Genomic DNA, 26303 nt, shown 5'->3' with positions numbered 1-26303 from the left:
CAAATGCTTTTTTAATAATAAAAAAAAATCCATATTTTTCTAAATAGTCGCCCCATCTAGATCTAGAGTTTTGACTTTATTGTTTTTACCTGCTCTCCTTCTTTGACAAAATCTTTCCTGCAGATGTGCGCCATGATTCCCGTGGCCAGAGCGTCGCCCATCACATTGACCATGGTCCTGAAGCGATCCCTGGGCAGCAAAGCCATTCAGTGTTGGTGAAACACGTGAAAAAGACTTTTTTCACAATAACTCATCAGTTGGATTGATCAGTCTTTTTATTTTATTTATTTATTTTTAGTTCATTACGCTTATTTTTTAACATAATAAAAGAAAAAAGTGAACAAAGAAGAAAAAACAGTGATTTATCAGATACATCAACAGTGCATTTATCTACATAAATGTCACTGATTCTAGAAAATAAAGAGAAAAGAAAAGAAAAACCCGATCGTTTCCTGGAATTTTTTTTAACCAATGGAAAGAGTAGACTGTACTTACAAAGCCCAATCAACAGCAATGATGAGAGTGATGTCATCAGTGGGCAGGCCCACAGAAGTCAGCACAATCACCATGGTGACAAGTCCAGCCTGTGGAATTCCAGCCGCGCCGATGCTAGCCGCCGTAGCAGTGATGCTATAGGAGCAGACAGAAATAATGTGGCACAAAATGATGAAATCATAAACATTATGTCTCATTTACAGCTAAACATTTTTTAAAAATTATTTTTATTTGATAGGGACAAGTATGCTCCATGAATGATGGCACACACTGCAGCATTTTAGCCAAGGCTAATTTTCAATGCCCACCCCTTGTTGGGCATTTTACACAATAAGAAAGTATACACAGATTACATTTCATTGCGAAAATTAAAAGTTACACTTATATGCCTTTATATATATGTATATATATATATATATATATATATATATATATATATATATATATATATATATATATATATATATATATATATATATATATATATGTATATATATACATACAAAATACAAATACGTGTACAAAATGTAAAATTAAGTAAAACACATTCAAGGCTGTCCATAAAATTAATCTGAAATAAGAACATTGTCAGTACATTCAATCTAAACTACCATTTTGCCACCCTAATACTAAAGGTATTGCAGAATTAAGTCTTCTTAATTTTGGCTTAAAAAGTCAAAATAATTGAATGACTTAATATTCTTATTAGATTTAATATGATAAAATGCAATAAATCACCTCATAATTTGTATAATCAATTACCTTTAGATTAGCCGGTACATATTATATCATGTTCATACAATATGAACATTTTTAAAAATGCACATTTTAATTCTCCTGTTTATCACTGAGACAAACTTGGTAAAAGCATATTAATTATATAAAACATACATTTGTTCTCAGTAAGTAGTGTATTAGAGGACTCCATATTGTCCACTGTAGAGGCTACGTTTCCACCCATGAAAAAAAAATAAAACAAGCCTCTAAGTCGCCCTCTGCTGTAATGACCACCATGCATTAAAGGGTTATATATAGCTTGCAGTTAATCTTGCAAACCCTAAAAAATCAACCCTGGCTGACTAAGAGGAGACATGGATGGGAAATACAACAACTTCTCACCCAGAAAAGGACAAATTCTGCTGCACATCTCTGATTTGTTGCTTTTATCCAACAAAAGTCTGTTTATTAACCCTTTAAGATACTGGCCTACCATTTGGTAGATGTAAATTTGCAGTGACTTTGATGAACTTCTTTGTAAAAATGTGGAAATAAACCTGCTTGAGCGTCTCTACCAACTGGTTTGGGTATGTAAAAGCCAAACTGAGTGTTTCTTATAACACTACTGTTTCACATTTCAAACATTTCACTGTTGATTTATTATTAATTTCTTCATTTTAACATCTCAACCATCTGCTACAATAATTTATTCTGTTCATTCTTGTCCAAAACAACCAGAAAAGCACAGAGGGACATTTTTCTCTGGTCTGTTAGTGTGGAAGCTAAAGGGTTAAACTCATGACTGAATATCCGATGAGCAGTTATGAAGGAAACTGTGTGCACAATGATCAAATCAGCAGCTTTCTGTGCTTAGAAAAGAGATGCGATGTGATATTAATCAGGAAAGTTTAACCTCTGCCTGAACTTGTGCTGCACATTTACTGCGATAGATTCATGTTATTTTATTTAATCATTTTTATCTGCACGTTGTGTATCTAAGAGCTTCCTGTGGCAGCATGAAGGTAGAATTATGAGACAATGAGCAGTTTGGATTTTCCATTGCATTGTAACGGTGTCATTCTGCCGGCCAGGGAGGGTCAGGGTTGGGGTCGAGTCAGTGTACAGATGGAGAAGCCAAAAGGCACCCGGACAGGGCACAGGGAGGAAAATTATTATAATTCTGGCGTGACATGGGAGATGAGTAATACAGGTCATATGGGTTTTACCCGCAGAGGGATTATAATAATGAGGGAATGTGCACAGACTGCAGCCGTGACGAGAGCTCTGCTCTTAATGATATTAAAGTCAGACACATCCTTAAATGAGGTGAACGTCTGGAGTTTTTCCTTCACACATGGAGCCTCTTTAACTTGTTAGCTGAAAACATGGTGGCGAGGTGTCAGGAAGATGGTGGTTGTTTCTGTTTTGTCTGGTCGTCTCTCCGCAGAGCTTTGAGACTGATTTATCAGAAATCAGATTAGACTAAGAAGCTCATATGAGCCGTAATCTGAGTGATATTTACATATATGAAAATCTAGTAAATCTCATAATAGTTTCATTAATTCAGAATTCAACTCAACGCGTAATGTTGGATTTTATTCACGCTTAAACTCAAAATATCTTAAATTCTACTTTTTTTTATTTTACATTTTATCTAATATTAACTGAGATCGTCAAATTTAATTTATGTTAATTTAATTAATTAACTGTAAATAAATAACAAATAAAGAACAGCAGAAACATAAAAGCTTAAAATTTTAGAAACTATGATTATTTATATATATATATATATATATATATATATATATATACATATATATATATATATATATATATATATATACATACATATATATATATATATATATATATATATATATATATATATATATATATATATATATATATATATGTATATATATATATATATATATATATATATATATATATATATATATATATATATATATATATATATATAAACACGTCAGGCTGACGTTAGTTTGAGTGAAAAAATAATCCTTGTTAGACACATATACAGTCGTCCTCATATGTATTCATACCCTCTCATTAAAGAAGGACTAAATCAGCTGCCTGGGAAATAAGTTGAAATTGACAAAAGTAATGATAAATAAAAATGTTATGAAGATCATGACATTATTATGATGTTCAATAAAAAGATCTTTTGAAAAGCAAACATATCTGATAAAATATTATATGTTACTTCACTCATACACTAATATTTAGTTGAATAATCCTTTAATGTTTCCGCTCCAGTCAGGTGTTTTCTGTTCCTCTCAGTCAGACTTCTGCACCTGTTGACGGGTATTTTGTCGCACTGTTCAACAGAAAAGTTGATGGGCCTCATAAGGACTGGTGCCAGTACCAGGAAGGACAATGCCAGCGGAGACCTGAGGAGGATGGTGGCTCGTGATGTGGAGCGCATGTGACAGATCTGGAGACGCTGTGGATGTGTGAGGACGTGTCAGGACGGGAAGAGGATCCCGTGGTGGAGCTGGAGGCGACAAAGAAGGAGCCAGTGACAGGATGCGTCGTTGGATCAGCGGAGGGGGAGCGTTCGGCAATCCCCCTCCTCTAAGCTAAGTTCTCCCTCTTTTCCTGCGGGTGGTGATAAATGTCCCACCCCTTCAGGCAGACTAGCAGGCCCATTCAGTTGCTGATCACCTGTCCCTCACACAGATCTCTCCCCGGAATGGAATCGGAGACACATCAAGAGACTGGGGAGAAAAAGGGGCGACATCAAAGTGACTCCATTAAAGGGCCGTGGCTGACGACCCTTTTTAGCTCACCTTGGGGACATTTTTAGTCTTTTTTTTTTTTTTTTTTTAATACGAAGGTCAAATACTTGCGGACAAACTTAAATCTCTTCTTGCATGTTTATTCATATAAAATGCTCCCCTTAGAAACCAAAGTTGGAGGTTATTACCCCGTGACGCTTGCAATGGTGTGTAATGTGCTTTGGAAACATGCAATTGTAATAAAGGTCTGTCATTGCAAAAGTTTGTTTAGCTTTAGCATCTTAGCCTGACTGATTTAGGGTTGAATGATGGATGGATGGTAAAGGAATGGAAAGATGGCTGGATGGATGATAAAGGGATGGATGGTTGGACAGACAGACGGACGGACGGATAGATGAATGATGATAGATGGATGGATATAAAGGGCTGTATGTATGGATGGATATAAAGGGCTGTATGTATGGATGGATATAAAGGGCTGTATGTATGGATGGATATAAAGGGCTGTATGTATGGATATAAAGGGCTGTATGTATGGATATAAAGGGCTGTATGTATGGATGGATAGATATATATTGATGGATGGAGACTTGGATGGATAGATGGATGGATAGATGTATATTGATGGATGGAGACTTGGATGGATAGATGGATGGATGGATGATAAAGGGAGGGATGGATGGATGGATGGATGGACGGATGGATGTCCAGACATCAGGTTACCATAGTTTCTTACATTGCTGTACAACAGCAGTTGCTGGCAAAGAGCGACAAACATCTTTCTCTTCCAGCAGCTCACAATGTTGTACAACGGCAGGTCACCAACTGACTGCTGAGTTACTGTTGTTGAGAGAGTGGTAGATTTTGGATCTCTGCGCCCTCTAAAAATAACCATTTAACCAGCAGAGTATAGAAAGCCATTGAGGGTCATGCCTGAGCAGGAAAACTGTCAAACTTTGGGAGGGTGTGGAGATCAGCCACAGAATTTTTAACCCTGCAATTCAAATATTTTGGAACAAAAATCTGTTTTGGACTCGACTGAAATAATTTTACAACACATGGTGTGCATAGACAAATGTAGATATTACACCTCTGATTTGTTTGCAGTTTCATCCCATTTATTCGCATTGGCTGCAGTGTGTGAAGGCCTTAAGACTTAGTTAGTTTGCCCCTGTAGGCCAAACCAGTGGTTGTCAAACTGGGGGTATGACAACATGACAGGGGAAGGAGAGACACTCCAGACCACTTGGTGGCACTAATGCACCAATTTCTTTTCAGTGGAGGAGGAGGAGAGGAATAAGATGATGAAGAAGAACAACAACTGTGGGACAGAGATCAGGGTTTACCAAACCAAACAGCATGGCAGGAATAATAGAGACGTGGATAAACATAACTAGTGTGGATATCTTCTATTTAGTTTTCCAGTAAATGTGTATGTTTTCTTACATCAGGAAGTCCTTCCAGTTTTCACGATGAAACTTAAGCTGAAAGATGAAAACCTGCCGGGTTCCCTCAAGCAGTAAACGGTTAAATAAAAAGACATTTTACATCTGAAGTACAGGAGATTATGGATGGTGTTTAACTGGCCCATCTCAGCCACGTAGTTGGCAAACCGAATGAATTAGATCTCCAGCCACAAGCAGAGTCAGACATCTCCTGCAGGACTGAAGAATCCTTCAGATGATGGTTTGGGATGAACATGGTCAGCAACACCACTTAGGTTGGCTGTGATGTTTGAACCATGTCATGTTGGTACTCAAAGAAACTACCCTCCCACACCATCACACCAGCAGCAACCTGAAGCGTTTATCCTGACGGCAGGAAGGATCCATGGTTCCAACAGATTCTGATCCTACCATGTGAATGTGGAGCTTAAATGGAGACTCATCAAACCAGCAACGTTTCTCCATCTTCTACTGTCCAGTTTTGGTGAGTCTGTGTGAATTGTGGGTTTCTGCTACTGTAGACCATCTGCTTCAAGGTTCAATGCGAGATGATGTTGCATACCTTGGTTGTAACCAGTGTTTTTTTTTTTTTAATATCAGCCATTCTCTTCTGTCATTGACAAGGAATTTTCTAATCCACACACCAGCTGCTCACTGGATATTTTGTCATATTTGGTCAGAGCATGCTCTGTAAAGCCTGAAGATGATTATCTGAACTACTCAGACCAGCCTGTTCGGTCATCTCGGTTTTTCAGGTATTCCAGTAAAATGATAAAACCTGTGGTTACCCTGTAAAGGTTCACTCTTCTCTCTCATATTTTCAAAAGAAGCAGTGAGGCTATAAATAGGTTTGCAAGCATCTGTCAAACCACCCAGTATCTACAGAAATACTGCACAAAAAGTTGGAAATATCTAATCACATCTTACCTAATGGTGATGATTTGCCCAAAGTCAAGCTCATAATTATTCACTTGGGCAATAAAGATGGCCGCCACCGCCTCGTAGAGAGCTGTACCGTCCATGTTGATGGTGGCCCCGACCGGCAGCACAAAGCGGATGATCCGCCTGTCAATGTGGTTGTTCTCAAGGAGGCACTTAAAGGTGATAGGCAGAGTGGCAGAGCTGCAGCATGAAAAGATGAGAGAAAACAAAAGGTGTAAACAGCTGCATTATCTGCAATGATAGAGTAAAAAAATAACCTCCACCGGAGTTTCATTGTCATTCTCCCGGTAAAGCAAAAAACTATGATGACTTTCCGTCCGGTAAATAAAAACAAAAAACAAAACAAAACACCTTGTACATACAGAAGGCTTTATATTTGATATAGGCCTACACTTAAAGGCAGGGGTGCCGAAGTTGGGTCTTCAAGATTCACCAAACTGAAACTTTTAGATGCAACCCTTGTCCAACACACATGAATCAAATGATCGTCCGCAGAGCCGGATGACATGCAGGAGAGGGATGACATGCAGGAGAGGGAAAGCCATTTGATTCAGGTGTGTTGGAGATGAGATGCATCTTATAGTCACAGGACAGTAGCTCCCAAGGATCAAACTTCGGCACCAATGCTTTAAGGCCTTTAAGGATCTTCATAAATAACCATTCATTGATGTTGGTTATGTCATTGATACTGCACCACATATTGCACTTTTATATTCTAAGAGCAGAATACACATGAAAAGTGCTATTTATATATTGCTATATGCTTTATTTATGCTGTTTATATATAGCACTTAAGTCATAAGAAGAGCAGCACAAAGCGCTGTACAATATAACAGCAATATTTAAATAATCAAATTAAAAATAAGCCTCCACATAAGTATATAACCTTACTGATTGAAAAACATGCACCTAATCATTTCTGAAGCCCCCCCCCATCCCATTTTCCACAGACAAACTTCGATCCCCGATAATATGCTTGATGTAATGAAAGGACAGGAATATAAAGCCTGTGGTGTTCATTCTGAGAGGTTTCCCTATTACCTTGAAGAGGTGGCCAAGGAGATGAGCAGCGCCTGCAGGATGCCTCTGATGTAAACTATGGGACTCTTCTTAGTGATGAAGAAGTACATAGCTGGGAGGATGAACAGACCATGCAGCACTAAGCCCATTACCACAGTGATGGCGTAAAAACCCAACTTCTTCCCCATGGCTGAAGGGTCATCCATTTCTAAGATCTTCCCAGCAACCAGGAACACAATTCCAAAGGGAAAGTACCTAGAAGACAAAAAGGATAAGTACAGATGAGAGGAGCCGTTGGCTGGAAAAGAAATGATTCATTTGAGAGGTCTGAGTTTTGATCTTGTCGCTCCATCAGTTGAAATGTTGGTGGGCGAGATCGCCCAGCATTGCCCCTCATATGATCATGCTAATGTTTAAATGAAGCTTTGGCAAAAGTTTAATAAAGGAAATCTGATCTATTACATTTACACACTTCTTCACCACTCTGGCTCTTCCTGATACCGCCATCTTTCCTAATCTTTCCAATTTAATTAAGACGTCACATTTTTTCATAAAGGCAAACTTGTTTGATTACAATGTAAGCGTCTATGTTCAGTTGTATCATATTTATTTATTTATTCTTCAGTGAGTGGTAATGTATTGGTTGACTCACTGACATTCACTGAAGTGGCTCATTTACAAAAATACCATCCTTATAATAATGATAATTATCATTATAATCATAAAAAATAAATAATAAACAATAATATACATTATGTTAATATTGAATTACTATATCACTTAATAATATATCAAAGCATTAATAATAATAATAATAATAATAATAACTAGAAAAGCACTTGGAGAGCGCAGACCTCCGCCAAGCATATTGTGATTAACACCCAAAATAACTTCAAAGTGATCCAGAATCCAGAATCTCTTCTGGATCTCCACCGAATTGTAACCATTTGTTCCTTGTGAGACCCCTAACAAACCCTGAAAATTTAAAATTCATCCTGAACTTTCTGAGTAATGTTGCTAACAGACAACCAAACAAACAAATTCCAGCAACAACATAATCTCGTTGGCGGAGGTTAATTAAAAGACCAAGTAAACAAATTCCGCAGAAATACGTAAACAAAAATATTGGACCCTTGTGTCCACCCAGCGGCATGGAAATGAACAAACAGCACTTCTACTGAAAGCACACATCTAACAGAGTCCAATGACCAAGACTTGCTATGACCAAGATATACTCAATCAGATTCAAAAGAAGGCTGAATTTATGCATCACGTTTGAAAAACATCATTACATATTCTGTCTTACCTTTGCTGTTTTACCTCCAAAACTTTAATCCAACATTATAAAACTGCATTCAGTAAAGCAACTATGTTTCCCAATGTGCTTTGGGAGTAGTCACAATCTTCTGCCCGGTAACATCAGTTTGATTGGACGACAACTGGTGTCAGTAATTCTGCATCACAAACATTTCCTGCTTTGTCGGTGCCGTTTGGTCACATTTATGTAAACGTGATGACATCTGCGTGATTCTACCGTATCATGCAACTAGAAAGAGGGGTCGGTCATACTGATCGGCCAATCATTGCCAAAGTTACGCACATTACGCCCACACCCACTGCATACGATGACGTGGTAGTCAGTGGCGCGGCGCCTGCTTTGTACTTTTTATTTAAAAACCAGAATCCAGGATCTCTTCCAGATCTCCACCAAAATTTCATCATTTGTTTCTCATGACACCCCCAACATATCCCGAAGACTTCATTAAAATCCATCCATAACCTTCTGAGTAATGTTGCTAACAGACAAACAAACAAACAAACTCCAACAAAAACATAACCTCCTTGGCGGAGGTAAAAATAACATTCTTACCAAATGACAATGGCAACAATCTTCAAGACTGCCTCATTTAAACTCTGGCAGAAGTTGACCAAAGCACTTCCATTGGGTCCCATTCTTCCCAGCATTATCCCTGGATTTAAACAGAGGAATGAGTAAAAGGTTAGTAAAATAGTCACCTTTGGTACACTACAGTGTACATTTTTACTATCATATTGAGGATTCATTCCACATAATAATTACCCATAGTTGCAGAGAAGATAACAATCCCAAGCACGTTCATGCCTTCACTGGTACCAGGCGACGTTTTCACAATGACGTCAGGAGGCGGCGTCAGATCCAGGGAGAAGTTCTGCACGTCCGTGCCGTTGTCATCCTGGATGCCGTAGATGTACACCCTGCGCGTCGTGGTTTCATCCAGGAGCTGCGCCACGGTTGGTTTGGGAATAAGCTCTGCGACTCTATGCGTTCGATACTTGAAACCAAAACAAAGCATAGGTCATCAGAACAGTGAACAGTATGCTTAAAAAGACACTTAAAGTAGCAGCTACTTCATCTCTCTGGAGTCTTTATAGGTTTCTAAAAATAATTTATTTATATATTATGTACATCTTGAGAGGAAGTGGGTTATGCAAATGACTTATGCCATTTATAAATTGACACCTTGTAGCCACATTAAATTTGAATCAAAGGCAAGCAGCTAGTTAGCTTAATACATTAATATTATTATTTATTGTTTAGAAGGATCCCCATTAGCTGTCTCCACAGTGGGACCAACTTGTCTTCCAGGGGTCCATACAAAAAGACGAAACAAAACACTGAACAACAATACAAAGATGTAAATTTTAAATGCAATAATAATTTAAAACAGTGAACTTTTGCAAAAATCCCAATAAGCAGGAGAAATTATTCACAAAAATCATTATATTAATGGGTATCACATTGCATTTATACAATAAACGTATCCATTCCCTACTCACAAACTGAAGTAGCATATTGTCAGTGTGCACTTGAAAGACACTTTGCTATTCATCAGTACAAGTAGAGGATTGTTAACTTTCTCTTAAGGCCTACAAAGGCAAGAATAAAGAAATGTGTGAGAAAAGAACAATATTGTTCAGAAATTTAGAGTAGTCATGGTTTATATGGAGACGCGACAGGTAGGAAGTCTTTTCAGCTGATGTGAAGGATTCAATGAGGTGTAACTGATTTCAAAGTACAGCTGGTGGAAGGAGTGAGTGAAGTCTAACACATCATATACGGTGAGATTCTCCAGCTCTGGTCCATTAGGGATGCCATCTGCAGGATTTAGATCCAACAGCTTGTTGTCAAAGTTCAGTTCCAGTGATTTGAGCGTGTTGTGTTGAAGCAGGGATACATCTAAACTCCACAGGATAGTAACTAGGGCTGTGATGATATGCTTTTTTCCCAATCCGATTCCAATTTTTTTGGGTGCCAATTTGATTTAAATTGCGATTCTCATGATTCTTCAATATTACTGATTTTTTGTAGACTTAAAAAAAAAACCCAACTTTTTTTTGCTCGTCATTTTTCTATATTTCAATTTGGAAAAAACAGCACAGTAACCAGACCATCATTCTGCTGCTATAATGCCCAAGAAGACAAGTAAAAAGATCAATAAAAACAATCAAAATGACAAAAATGAAATAATGGATTATTTCTATTTATTTAAAAAAAAAAAATTAAATATTTAACAAACAAAAAATCTGTTTTAAAATTGTGAAGCAAAAAATCCCAATTTTTTGATTCAGTTTCCTAACCCTAATAGTAACCCTGAAAGACGAGAGCTGAAGAGCCTTGATGTAAACACATACACACACACACACACACACACACACACACACACACACACACACACACACACACACATACTGTGAGGTACTCGAAAGTAATTTACTGCAAAGTGGTAAATATCCTCACCATTTTCTTCTTGTTGTCGCCACATAGTACAACAGACTAAATTATCTGTTCTTGTGGCATATGTACGGGCCTTTATATTTGAATTAAATGAACAGGATGGGACATGCTCATGATATTGATCCCAAGGGACAACACTCTACATAACACAGTAAGGAAACTACAGAGACTGTATCCAAATGTCCACACTATTCCATAACCCCTCATTTACTACACTGGGCTGTACTATATAGTGAACCTTTTCTATTGGCAATTCAGACACCAAACTGGCTGTTTTTCCTCGTCACAGATCACGTGACTACCAACTATCACCGCAGCAACCGCCACGTGTCGCTTCAAATTCAATCCATACTCGCGTGAGAATATTTTATTTTATTATATTTTCTATTTTCTTTTTTCTTTTTTGCATATTTATTCAACAACTACAGATTTAAAATGAATTATCCATTTTTTTTTTAACCTGCTTTGATGTTCGTGTCACTTGCGCCGCTTTGAGCTCCATTGTGGTCTACATTGACACGTCTAGTGACCATCGATGCTCGCTACTTTATTTTTTTTTATTTCAACTTTTTTATTCTCTTCTCCATGATATAGCAATAAATTAAAAAAAAACCCCAGAAAATACATTCCAGAGTTACAATAATTATAAGTCAACAATTGTAGTACATTTCATGTAAAAGAAAAGAAAAGAAAATTGGAGTAGGAAGAAGAATTATTTTATTACACCCCAATCCTCATTTCAAAGTAAACCAACTAGATGGCCTCATCTACGGCAAACACTAAGAACTAAACACAGGTAAGAAAAACTCATTTTATTTTAATTTTTTAAACCCTTTTAACAATTCTTTTCATACATTTTTAGTATGAACTCCTTATATTTGAATTTAAATTGAAAATGATTAGAACAACTTTTAAAAATACTTTTAAGTGCTTTCCATTGTTTTACACCAACCACTGAGACACCTGTTTGTTTGAGTGTAGTTCTTGCAAAAGGTGTTTAAAATCACAATTTCATATACTTGTTTCATCATTTCCAATAAAAAGAGTTTCAGTCCTGCTGGCAACAAGAATGTTTAGCTTTATGCATAATTATTACCGTTTTCAACACAATCAAATCTTGCAATTTTAGCAGTCCCGACTTCCAAAACAATTTTGTTGTACGCTCTTTGGGAGCAGTTTTGTTAATTATTCTTATTATCCTCTTTTGTAAAATAATTAAAGCCAATAAATTCATTGTATAGGAATTACCCCAAACCTCCAAACAAGACTTTAAAGATTTGTTGTGTGTATTTTTCTTTTTTGTGTCTTGTCCTGCATTTAAGCAAGGAGAATGATGGTCTGGATGCTGTGTTCTGCTGAGCAAATTTCACTTTGTCAAGGGGAGCATTACTGGTATGATCCCCTTGATATTCTGCATTCTTATTTTATTTCTCTATTTATTTTACATAATTGTAATACAGAGTTTCTACTGCTGGACCAGACCGGAGAGGATAGAAGAGAGACAGAAAGACAAAGGGAAAGAGAAAGAAAACGCCTCATAGAGGAAAAGAGAGAGATAAAGAGAGAAAAAAAACCAGACATATGCATATACATACACATATATGCCCATATGCATTTGCCTGTATAAGTGCATGTACATACACATACACACACATATACACAAACAGGCCAACTTTAGATTCCCATTCCCCCTGCGGAGGACTAAGCTATGAACTGTCAGGAGCACCTAAAACTATCAGGTTAAATAAAAAATGAGAGACAAAGAAAACAAGCTGCTGTTAGTGAATAAACCTGCAGATGACTCAGTGAGTGGGTAATTTTGAGCGCACTACTTTTTTCTCTCTGGACATTTGGACCCCCCCCCCCCCTAAAAAAATGGTGGGAACACTATATAGGGAACTATGTGGGAAGTAGTGTGGACATTTAGACACAGCCAGAGTGCTCAGTCAGAGGCTACTTCATGTAAACTGAAAGACAACTTTTCCTGCCAGAACCCTCCAGGAGACTAAGACAGTCAATTAATTATCAATCAATTAGCAACAAAGGATAACAAACAAAAAACCTAAACCTTATAATTTATAATTATAACCCCAAGATAAATAAAATATTTTTAATTCCTTTTAATTGCATTTAGTACTTTTAAAAACAATCAAGGTAGCCTCCTGTTTCCATCCTTTATGCTAAGCTAAGCTGTTCTTAGCCCTCATTTCACCACTTACAAAGAAAGTGATCAGACTTATTTCCTTAGGCGTCATTTTCAAACCTGTTGTTTTGAACATGACACTAAAATGATTAAATAGCATGTTAGCTTTTCTATTTTCAGTACAAAATAGCATGTTAGCATGTTTTCTGTTTAGTACATGTGCAGTTAACACATTAGCTTACCTGTTGAAACGTAGCTTGAACCAAGTTAGCTGGAAACATGTTGCTGTGGAAGAGAGTTTGAGAAATGGGTTAAATTTCTTTAGTGACCATCAGATGTGACTAGAGACTAATCTGTGCAAACACTAGAAGTAGAAGACCTTCTGCCATGACTGAGGGGGCTTTTCTGTGCACATCAGAGAAGAACGGATGAGAATTGGATTAATTAGTTAGCAATGTCAAATAAATTTTGGTAATTCAAAAAGCAGTGGGAATCTTTAAATGTGGCAACAAACATTAATGAATATAATAAAATATGTGAATGCAAAGAACGCAGCTTTATTTTATGAAGATGTTTGCAGTCGGAGACTGTGGGGGGGTTAGTGGTTGACACAGTTTTCCTGTCGATGTTGGTGTGTTTGCACTGGAGCGGCTCAACATGCAAACAGAGCAGAGGAAAAACAGCATGATGTCATGGCTGAAGAAACACTACATGTTATTAACAATAACAAAAACACAGAGAACAGTCGTCAATCTGACACTAAATTCTGTGTATCCATGTTGCCATCCAGCTTGAGCAACAGGTAATGTTTGTTATGCTAGTTAATGCTAAAGGACTAGTGACTGGGAGCCACCTGGTGCGTTGGGGTAAATAGCAGCTGCTTAGCTAGCTTATGCATCATGTCAGCTAAAGGATTAACTTAGTTTTATTAGCTTTTTAAAACTCGTTTGCGTTCAAACAGTGACTGGTGGATGAAACAGGAAGTCTTGGTGCAGATATTCGCTGATGAAAACAGCAGTTGGACAACGCTCACTGAAACCAAACTTCACTGACATAAATAACATTTTTAACTTAATTTACTGACTTCTATCCTCTGATTTTCACTGAAAACAATGTGGTTTTCTTTTAGGAGAAGATTATCATTTGCATTTTCTATTTTCATGCTCCTTTGCCAGAAGTCTACACAGTAACTGAACTTTCTCTTGCTTTAAATCATTTTAATTTAATTTATGAATTTGTTGTGGTTTTTGCTCTTCGTTGCCGCTTTTGCCACATTTGAATCTTTTTCGCTTTTAATCTTCCATGGAAAGCACCTTGAATTATAATGTAATGTGCTGCACAAATAAACTTGCCTTGATGATTGAAATGATGATTTCTTTTCAAAATCGAAAGTTTCAAAGTTACATCCCTTCTGACCACCACAGTAATAACAAGAAACACGAAGTGATGACTGAAGGAGGAAAATGTCTTTCAGTAATAATTGTCTTTCTGGTCGACTGCAGACAGAGGAAGTATTAGTAAACTAACATCGCATTGATCTGTTTTATCAGAGATTTGTCTTTCTCTTCAGATCACAGTGCAGCTACCAGTAAAATACTGTTGTTATGCGGAACCGTCAAATTATCTCCATGTTTGCATCATTCACCGCGGCGGTGTGAAATTCAGTCAGATACGCAGCGGCAAACAGACCCAAGTTAAAATCAATCTCTCTGGTGTCTCATCAGAAAGAAAAACTTTGAGTTCCTGCCAAAAGGTTCGCCACCTCCTGCTCCTTCTGGCTCCAGCTGGACGTCATGATGAGACAACGTTTTTAATCGCAGAGTGACACACGCCTAGAGGGACTCAACCTTTTTCACCTTTTGGTATATTGAACACTAAATATAACTGCAGCATAAAACAACTAAGGGGCTTTCCTTCAGCTGCCTGGAGATTGGATGACCCCCAGCAGGAAAAATGAAGTTTTCTGCTTGATTTTGATCACATGAAGTGAAGTTGTAAACACAACCAAACATTCATCTTCTGGAAAAACAAAACAAATGATTGTACTTTTACATTTATATATGATTTTAATAAAAAAAAAAAAAAAAAAAATTCTATAGAAACAAGTAAAAGTGAGCTGCTTTTAATAAAATGCATTTCTTTTCACATTTCCGTTTGCCTTCAGAGGACACCAGCTGCTTTAAATAGACTTATAACAGTGTAAGGAATACCTGCGCTGAGAGCAGCTGAGGTTACAGTGCGTCACCTGCCATGTGCAGCCGCCTGGATATATTTAGAGCACACGTACAGAAGATCTGGTTCAAGATTTTTAGACCATATGGAGCTTACAGTGTCCTCCTGCACCTTCGCTGCTGCAAAAGCCTTCCAGTAATCCCACATCCAGATGAAAGAGAGCTCCTTGGAAGGCAGGAGTTGCCAGATAATCACATGAGGTCTCAGCAGAAATCGTGTAATGTGATTGTCATTGCTGAGATTTAATGACTAAAAGTCACAACCATGTGACCAGAAAATGAAAATCATTCAGTCAGTGACTCAAACACATTGTGTGAACTAATTATAACAAAACTACGTCAAATAAAGTCTTTGCGAAAGTTTGAAAACTTTTAATCAGCTAATATAACATGATTTGTGTGGATTCTAAGTTATTAGAAGCAGTTTGACACATCATAGTTTACACTGATGCCAGAATAACTTTGACATCTTTGACATCTGGTTTATTAAAACATTAGCTGCATCTCTCTGCTCCAGTCATCTATTTCTATTTCAGCTTCCTCTTTGAAGGTAATGATTATAACCATGTGTGCTCTCTTCCTGTGTTATTGGTATTGATTCCGTGAGTGCAAATCAGATGGAGCTCCTTTTACAGGTTTTCATCAATGCTCCTCCTGCAAGTAATCTGTTTTGAGAAATGTGCATTTTCCATTGATGAATAAAGAAATTCATTACAGCTACTTTTCTATGAACTGAAAGCTACACAGTCGGGATGGTACCTTTTACTTCTATAAGAAGCCTATCTGTAATCAGTTATCTTGTTGAGTTCTGTGTCTGCAACGAGGAAAAGCAGCATTGTGGACTTGATGATGGAAGAGAAACGAGGGAAGGAAGTCGATGATGAACTGCTCTAAGACATAATAAGTGGGTCTACTCAACTCCCATCATACAAGTTTAACCACCAATGGATTGCAGTAACATTAACAATTACTGCAATTGTGCAGCTCAGGATGGGGGTTTAGATCGAAGTCAAGTTTTGATGCAATCTCTGTTGCTTTTCCTTAACTAGACTATTTATTATGAATCGGCTGGAATTGATGTGTTTGTTCAGAGCCCTGGGATGTGATTGTTGTGAAGTGGCGCTATATAAGTGAAGATAAATTGAATTGAAAGCTGGAACATTTTGTTAGACTGCGGCACACTGTGGATAATGTATGTTTGTATATATTCAAAATATGAGCACAGAAAAAATCAAGGCAACGCATCAAAGATGAATAGGACAAAACAAATATGAAAAAAAAGCACATTTTTGCAATTGCATTGTAAAGAATAGTGAAAAAACTGTCATAACATGCAAACTTGAAGACCTAATGCCTACCTTTAACATATCTGACACAAAGCTTTACTTTAGGCTGAGAGGTTTACGCTGGTTTGTAAAATATGCATTGAATAAACAGCAGCGTTGATCAAATCCAGAAGGCGAGAGCATCATAAAGCTGTTCTGATTGCTTCAAGCTGTGCCGATTGCTGCCTTTATTGTTTTCTAGAAGAAGAGATGTTATGTATGGAGCATTACCTACACAACAAACAGTGTCAGTCAATCAACAAGGTCAGCACTGCATTAGAAGTGTCTGCAAATCCCACGTCAATGCAGATCTCCATCGGAACGCAAACTGTACAACTCCGATAGGAAGAGATTAGAGGACATATTGTGTTTTACAACTCGTGCCTTAAACAGATCGATGTAAAAATATTCTGCACTGATTGGACCACTCAGCAGCTCAGCAGACTGACTTCTGATTGAGACAGAGCAAAGCAGGGGAATGAAATCACTCCGACCTCAGGTATCGTGATAAAAACTGCATATTTTCCTACATATTCATGATATGCAGTCATAACACGCTCACCAAAACACAAACACACACAAGCACAGACGCTTGGGCCCGGTTGCGAGTGTACTGATATGGCAGGCCTATGCCTGTATGATAGATGAAGGCTGTAAAGAAGCTTTGCAGGATAAATCCGAAGCACAGCTGTGCTCTGTAAAGCACACACACACACACACACACACACACACACACACACACACACTGAGCGACAGAGTTTCACCACTGCACATGATCAGTACATACTTGGATTTTATGAGCTTGGCCAGTTTATTACTACAACCCTCTTTCCTTTTTTTTTTTTTTTTTTAAAATGTATTTCTTTTTATGTGTTGTGGCTGAAACTGAGTTAACCAAGCATGAAATCCTGCTCTGTACATGAAAATGTTCCCAATCAGCAGGATATAAACAGTTAGGTATGACTTTATAACTATTTTATTATCTGTTTTTATGTTTTCTTTCTTTCTCTCAGCCATTCAGGATGAATGAAAACAATCCAGTCGCCACCTCAGCAACTCGGTTTTCCTAAGATGTTGACTTTGATCCACTGACCGACTGACTTTAGTCGCCGTCGTGACTCTCTCGGCACGTTATCTCTAACTCAACAAACCTGGACTTCATCAGGACTAATTAGCTTAGCACTGTAACCCACTGGCACATAAGGCTTCAGGCTTACACTCTGACCTCCAGCGTTTTGGACGTTAGTCTTCTTGGGCAGTGTCCAGGTTGTCTCTCACTGCAGGGAGTTTGACTGAATGTTAACCGTAGCCAAACGTCCATGCAACGCATTTCTCACAGTATCTCAGTTCCTCTGCTGCTTTTGAAAATGAAATGCTTCCCTCATGTAAATACAGTCATGTGGATGCTTGTTTCTGTCGGTGAAATGTGTTGCCATGGCGATGCTCGTGCAGTTTTCATGTGAGCCCAATGGCATGGACATTTTCACAGCTGCCTCTTACCGAATGAGATCCAGAAGAGCGTCAGCAGAGCTGGTCATCGGTTTCTTGCTCTCCTCGGAGTCCTCCTTCTGGGCAGCGCCGCCTGGGTGGATGATGTACACCATGACGATCCCCACAACCACAGCAACGAAGGTGGTCCATAGATAGTAAGAAATGGTCATGATGCCCAGTCGACTTGAACATTTGGCATCCAGTGCAGCAAGACCAGACATCAAACTGAGGGGAGAGGGGTGATGGAGAAAGAGGAAAAGTACATAAATAAAGGTTAGAGATGGGTATGGAGAGCGACTGCTGGGCTTGAAGCGCTGCTGTCAGCCTGTAGTCCAGTAAATACTTTAAATACCGCGTAGAAAACATGAACGTGCTCTGATATGTTAAAAATGTTGAGCTTGTAATCATTTATGCATGAAGGACTCAGAGCGCTCAGCTGTTTATATTCAAAGTCTTACAAATATGAAAAAATGTTCTATCAATGCAACAGAATAAAAAAAAAAACAAAACTCAATGAAAGACCAGATGATGCGTTTGCAGGGGGTTTATGTTCCATGTTCAGCTTGACTACGGTGCTTTAAGCATGGACACAAACAAGCCTTTCATCAAACCAAACTTTATTCACAAAGCTCTTTTTTACTCGACGGACGGTCTCCTCATGATGTCTTCAGGTCAAGACTCACTCAGAGCTGAGTTTTTTTTTGTTTTTTTTTGTAAAAAAAGGTTGTTTTTAACAGAAAACACAGAAAGACAAAACATTTCTTGGTACCAGATTCTCACATGAAAGAAACAAATGACTGAACATTATATAAAAAGAATAGAAAGCATACAAACAGTCCTGCATGCATAGCTCAGTGGTTCATTAACATAACAACAATCATGAGTCTGTATCAGAAACTGATATATTCTCAAAACAGTTTAATCTAAATTTCTCAACACTGATTCACCGTCCAAACATCGGAAACTTCTGGCCAGAACAGAAGAGTATGCCTTCATGTTTGATTAGAGTTCATTTAGAAATGATTCTGAATAAAATCACACCAAACAGTGAAATCAGAGAAGTCGACCAGATTGTTTCGTCCTGCTATTCTGACTATTCAGTTTGTTTCATTGTTTTAATTCCGTATTCCTTGGATGACCTGTTGTTTTATTGTATTATTTATTTGCATTTTAACAATTTTATTTTGGTTTTATTTTGGCCAAGTGTGTACAGCACTTTGTTACGACTCTGGTTGTTTTAAAGGGCTGTATAAATAAAATTGAGTTGAGTTATTGTGGAGTAAATCTCACAGAATCCATAACATTGTGGCTGGATGGATGAATGTTTTTTAAACTGTGCAGGCCACTGAATCTGCAGAAGCCATTTAAAACAACCAGAGTTTCACATTACATGTAAAATATGCAGATTATATATTTTACATGGAATGACTAACACATTTGCTGTTCAGGTTTTCAGAGCTTTGCGGCCTTTTTGCTTAGAAAGCCTGAAAATGTGGAGAAAACAGCTTCACATTACAAGTACAGGAGATAAATTAGCATTTAAATGGGCTGTAAAGAGTATTTCAGCTTAGAGGCTTATGTCCACTTCACTGACACGTTTACTTTTGCTGCGTAGGGCTTCAGAAAGTTACTATTTACCACCGTTTTAGCTCAGTCTGTTACCACCAACAGTCAGAATTACATCTAGTTCATTTGGTAAGTGTTAAGTTTGATAATAAATCTCTTTTTCTCTCTGCTGTGCAAGTTGTTAATGTTTAATAAGACGTTACTGCATGACAGCAAATTCCAAAATAGCAAATGATTGAAAAAAAAAAAGGTGTAAAATAACTGTGGCTTTCTTCAGGCCAAACATACAGCAGCTAAAATCCCTGCAGCACAAAGTCACATTTCTAAACATAAAGCAAGTTTGGTAAAATACGCTGATAGAGTTTTAACATGCATCACAGGATAAGACGTGATGCATCTGCCCCAGGCCGTGTCCAGGATGAACCTGCTTCTCGCCCAGTGATTGCTGGGATCGGCTCCAGTTTCCTGTTACCCTGAATTGGACAAAGCGGTTATGAAACTGGATGGATGGCATCAGCACCAAGTCAGATCTTCCCACTGAGCGAAGACAAACATGGAGCATGGCCCTGGCTTACAGAAACAGTCTGTTTCTGTCTTTCAGCGTTATTACTGTAAGCAAATGATGACACAGCGTCATATCTCATGTGCTCCACCTCATCTGACGTTGTGTGTTCATAGCAGCTGTTACAATGTGATGAAAAAGTTTTATGTCACGATGTTCTAACTTACAATTAACTAAGGATGTTTTTTCTTTCTTACGTGACCATTAGTGTGCTGCCAAATTTCTGGAGAATGAACTGCAGACATGTCGTTAAGTTTGTTTTATTCTTGTTTATTAGTCTTAAAACTAAAACTTTAGCATCATCTTTTGGAGACTCTGAGTTGACAGAATCAGTAAGAATCTGTGTTCAGGTTGATAAGTTATGTAAAAGATGAAACAAATGAGATGAACATGAAAAGCAAGTCCTTAGAGTCTCGTCTGTTTCTGAAAAGTCTGTTAAAGGAGGAAAAATCTCTGGAGAGACTGGTAAAACTATTATTTAAAACCAGGAGCCAATGTGACGCCATCCAAATCTGCATCAAAATTTGCCTTTTCCAGCCTCCATGTTGCCAGCTCAGGGTCGTTGTCCCCTGCAGGCTTATGTTCAGCAGGACACAGATTGCAAGGGGAGGTGGGGGACGCTGCATGAAATCCATGGCTGGTAGAGGGGCTTACTGTATATCCACAGTCAACATCTACTGAGTCAGACGAAAGGTCACGTCACAGCAACAGCTTGGCCACATCTGGTTGTTGTCAAATAATAGTTCACTGTATCAGAAGTGTTGCAGCAACCTCATTTAGCCGCGCGGAAGCTGCCAAGTTTCTAACCTTCTTAATCACCTGCTGGTGCAGGACGGCTGATCTGCGGCGGGTCCTGCGCCGCCAGACATCAGGGCAAAGTCAGCAGAAGTAAACTGCTGGGAAGGATGCAGGGCCGGTCCAAATCTTCTCCAAACCACCTCAGTACCACTGTGTTTAAATATCACTGATGTTTGATCATTTTATAAGTCAACGTAACACACACCCTCGTTTGGCTTACATCATACCAGTATCATTCTTGCTGTGGTTTTTAATCTTACTGGGGAAAATAGCCTGGGATTAATTTTCAGTTTTTAATATTAAAAGTGAAGCTGGGATCCTGAACTTTTGTTCAGAAGTAACAGAAAATATCAACATGCTCAGAGTAAGAAAGTTGAATAATTTAATTAAACTAAAATTTCATGGTTGACACACAATCATGATAAAATAGCAAAAAACTGAGTTTTTATGTGCATCATTGTTTTAATTTACAATATTCAATCATATATTTGTAATTATTATATATGTCTTTTCAAAACTCATATGTTTACATTTGACCTACACCTGGGAGCCACCTGGTGCGTTGGGGTAAATAGCAGCTGCTTAGCTAGCTTATGCATCATGTCAGCTAAAGGATTAACTTAGTTTTATTAGCTTTTTAAAACTCGTTTGCGTTCAAACAGTGACTGGTGGATGAAACAGGAAGTCTTGGTGCAGATATTCGCTGATGAAAACAGCAGTTGGACAACGCTCACTGAAACCAAACTTCACTGACATAAATAACATTTTTAACTTAATTTACTGACTTCTGTCCTCTGATTTTCACTGAAAACAATGTGGTTTTCTTTTAGGAGAAGATTATCATTTGCATTTTCTATTTTCATGCTCCTTTGCCAGAAGTCTACACAGTAACTGAACTTTCTCTTGCTTTAAATCATTTTAATTTAATTTATGAATTTGTTGTGGTTTTTGCTCTTCGTTGCCGCTTTTGCCACATTTGAATCTTTTTCGCTTTTAATCTTCCATGGAAAGCACCTTGAATTATAATGTAATGTGCTGCACAAATAAACTTGCCTTGATGATAGAAATGATGATTTCTTTTCAAAATCGAAAGTTTCAAAGTTACATCCCTTCTGACCACCACAGTAATAACAAGAAACACGAAGTGATGACTGAAGGAGGAAAATGTCTTTCAGTAATAATTGTCTTTCTGGTCGACTGCAGACAGAGGAAGTATTAGTAAACTAACATCGCATTGATCTGTTTTATCAGAGATTTGTCTTTCTCTTCAGATCACAGTGCAGCTACCAGTAAAATACTGTTGTTATGCGGAACCGTCAAATTATCTCCATGTTTGCATCATTCACCGCGGCGGTGTGAAATTCAGTCAGATACGCAGCGGCAAACAGACCCAAGTTAAAATCAGTCTCTCTGGTGTCTCATCAGAAAGAAAAACTTTGAGTTCCTGCCAAAAGGTTCGCCACCTCCTGCTCCTTCTGGCTCCAGCTGGACGTCATGATGAGACAACGTTTTTAATCGCAGAGTGACACACGCCTAGAGGGACTCAACCTTTTTCACCTTTTGGTATATTGAACACTAAATATAACTGCAGCATAAAACAACTAAGGGGCTTTCCTTCAGCTGCCTGGAGATTGGATGACCCCCAGCAGGAAAAATGAAGTTTTCTGCTTGATTTTGATCACATGAAGTGAAGTTGTAAACACAACCAAACATTCATCTTCTGGAAAAACAAAACAAATGATTGTACTTTTACATTTATATATGATTTTAATAAAAAAAAAAAAAAAATTCTATAGAAACAAGTAAAAGTGAGCTGCTTTTAATAAAATGCATTTCTTTTCACATTTCCGTTTGCCTTCAGAGGACACCAGCTGCTTTAAATAGACTTATAACAGTGTAAGGAATACCTGCGCTGAGAGCAGCTGAGGTTACAGTGCGTCACCTGCCATGTGCAGCCGCCTGGATATATTTAGAGCACACGTACAGAAGATCTGGTTCAAGATTTTTAGACCATATGGAGCTTACAGTGTCCTCCTGCACCTTCGCTGCTGCAAAAGCCTTCCAGTAATCCCACATCCAGATGAAAGAGAGCTCCTTGGAAGGCAGGAGTTGCCAGATAATCACATGAGGTCTCAGCAGAAATCGTGTAATGTGAACATTTACGCTGCTGTCCAAAACATAGTCCATAGTGTGGAGGGAACGTTCATGTGATGATGGAAATTTACAAGATATGACCGTAACTTTGGAGAATCTTGTCACTGTTTCGCTTTTTTTCTTTTTCTAATGTAAATCCAGTTCTTATCTTTACAATGAAATCTAAACACCTAGCTGTCAAGGTTCATGGCTGAGAGAAAAATAAGTCGGGTCAGAGGGAAGTAAAAAACAAACAAACATGCAATGAGCGTAGAAAACATCGGTCACGCAGGGTCTTAAAGCAGAAATCTCTTGCACAAACGGACTGTGGATTAGCACCTTCTGCCACCCAGAGTAAACTCTAGCAACACGTGGAACGTGACCTTTGACATGCAGGAGCAAGTCCGATGCCCTGCTGATGACGAATCTAAGCTGCATCAGGAACAGAGATCAACATTTATGAACAGTTTCAAGTTTTAGTTTTATCCAAATCTTTTTGTAAGAAAAAAAAGATTTACAGTTTCGGAGACAGGAATCAGATTTGTGACACGTCACGTTGATATTTGAGCCTGTAGTGTGTTTTTACCTCACGAAAGGAAATGAAAGGGATCTGCACAATGACTCAATAATTAAAATAGTGTGTGTGTGTGTGTGTTGTTGCAGGGATACACAGAAAACCTGCAGGGCTGCAGCGCTCGCAGGACCGAGTTGAACAGCAGATAAGTGTATGAATGTATTTACAGGACAAAGACACTTTTAACAGCATTAAACTTGAAGTTAAGTTGACTATTATACGGATATGATGAGAAATTTAATCAAGTAACAAGTCACAAGTATCTTTTTTTCTAAAATAGAAATGTTTGTATGTTGCATGTATGTAATGTCTGTATATTTGTATGTTTTATGTATGTAACTGACACATATGCTTCTTTATGCTACTTTACACCAGACAAATAGATTTGCTGTGTGTTTCTGTGATCTTATTGGTATTAAAAATACAGCAAACATGAAGTAATACAGTAAAACCTGTAATATTACAGATCACCTTTGCTTTAGGCCTGCTGACTGTGGCTCTTATGGAGTTGGAGAGAGAGGAAAGGAGGTCAGAAAGGGGGTGTGACGTGCAGCGCAGGGTGTCAGGCTGGGATTTGACCGTCTGCCGGCTGTGTCCAGACCGGGCAGCTGCTCAACCAGTTGAGCTAAAAGCCAACCAGTTTGTGTTCAGTGTTTTATATTTTGGATCTGCTGCCACTGTAGTGTTGTTTTGGTTGTTATTTATAAAGTTTTGTGTAAAATAAAACAGGTTGGCCCTGCGATGGACTGGCGAGCTGTCCAGGGTGTACCCTGCCTGTCGCCCAAAGCCAGCTGGGATAGGCTCCAGCTTCCCCGCGACCCTGAATTGGAATAAGCGGTTCGGAAAATGAATGAATGAATGAATAAAACAGGTTGCATCAATATTCAGCTCATCACTCGGGTATATTTCCGAGCATAAAGTTGTGGATTCAAACTAAGCTTTATTTATGACACCTTTCAGATATTCCTTTATGGAACCCAAGTGATGATTAATCTGACAAACAAAAGCTTTTCAGCTGTATTAAAAGCAACAGAACAATCCATTTAATCATTAAATAAACATTTGTCAGGCAGGTTTCTCAGTCTTGGCTGTGTGACCATCAGGACGAGCCAGGAAGGGAAACCCTCACTACTTTGCTGTATTTATCCATCTCTCTCTGTCCTTTGAGATTAAGAAAACCAATTTTCTATAAATCTCTTGTCCATCCAACTCTGCTTCCTGACCCACCAAGCAAACCAAGAACACTCCATGCAGCTGCAGAGCTGCTTGTTTTCCTACACTCATCACAACCAACACCTGCAGCTTTGTTGGTTGAAATAATTAGAACACATAACTCAAATCCACGTAAACCGAGTGCCTCATCATTGTGATGTCTCTGCATGCTTTATTAGCAGCACAAGAGAGGCTTAGTGAGGTGAATCTTAAAGATGAAACAGAGGAACCTGCAGGTTGCAGGCATCTCATTAGCTCCAATGGCTTTTTTCTTGGAATATCTGTCAATTGTTTATGACATTTATATAGAACCTTTGCATCTTGACTTTAAGTCAAAACCTTCTCTGTGCCTCATCTTTAACTGGTAATTACTCAGCGCTGTGAGCTGCTACATGATCAGCAGAAGGTAACATCATATAAATAACTCTTTTAACCGTCATAACTGAGGTGAAACTTACTGCAAGTCAGTTTTATACCTGAAACTTCTGGTTACTGTAGAAAGTGAAACGATAAGCAAAACACCTGTGTTAAATGTGTAGCAACTACCTGTAAGACTACAGCGATACATAGGTATTTTAATACCTATGTATCGGGAGTTAAGATGTAAAAAAATAAAAGTACGTAATGATTAGAAAATGTGGACTCATAACAGAATATGGAAAGCATATTACTGAAAGTGAAACATTTTTGTATTTCATGTTAAATTCAAGTTCATTTTCAATTAAATGGCATCAAAACATTTTCATGTTTGTCGCTGGGTGGCGTCCTGACTTCCTTTAACAAGAGGCCATACACACCAGACACCTGAGGAGACCAGCTGCTGGACAACTGAGACACCAAAGTTCACACATTTCTGTGTAAAACAGGACTTCTACTCAACAGTTCTGTATCTTCTTTGTTGTTTTTATCTTTCAAGTTGTTTGCGGTTCGTAAAAGGTGTGAAGTGAATTGAAGCCAGTCCGGACCAGTGTCTGGGCTTGGTATGTGTTTGGTATTGTTTTGCTGAGATGTGCAAAACTTATCCTAAAAAGACATTTTCTGTAAATCATCCAAGAATTTGCATGTAAGATAATTAGTCTCTCTAAATTCCCCCAGAAGGGATTGTGATTGGTTGT

At 38.1% G+C, this 26303-nt stretch overlaps 1 protein-coding gene across 1 annotated transcript in view; it reads right to left on the bottom strand.

Moving 5' to 3' along the window:
* slc1a7a (solute carrier family 1 member 7a) overlaps window positions 1-26303 on the bottom strand; it is a gene marked incomplete at both ends in the record, with an annotated part of 43598 nt that overhangs the window by 4090 nt on the left and 13205 nt on the right. Inside the window, 8 exons of the mRNA XM_079243646.1 lie at window positions 90-189; window positions 496-630; window positions 6344-6538; window positions 7400-7633; window positions 9249-9348; window positions 9459-9690; window positions 13539-13581; window positions 18353-18568. Of these exons, the coding sequence (XP_079099772.1) occupies window positions 90-189; window positions 496-630; window positions 6344-6538; window positions 7400-7633; window positions 9249-9348; window positions 9459-9690; window positions 13539-13581; window positions 18353-18568 (1255 nt within the window). The remainder of the gene's footprint in view (window positions 1-89; window positions 190-495; window positions 631-6343; window positions 6539-7399; window positions 7634-9248; window positions 9349-9458; window positions 9691-13538; window positions 13582-18352; window positions 18569-26303) is intronic.

This window comes from Telmatherina bonti (genome assembly GCF_933228915.1).
Source record: "Telmatherina bonti genome assembly, chromosome: 7".
Lineage (NCBI taxonomy): Eukaryota > Metazoa > Chordata > Actinopteri > Atheriniformes > Telmatherinidae > Telmatherina > Telmatherina bonti.
This window is presented reverse-complemented; position numbering and strand designations above follow the sequence as displayed.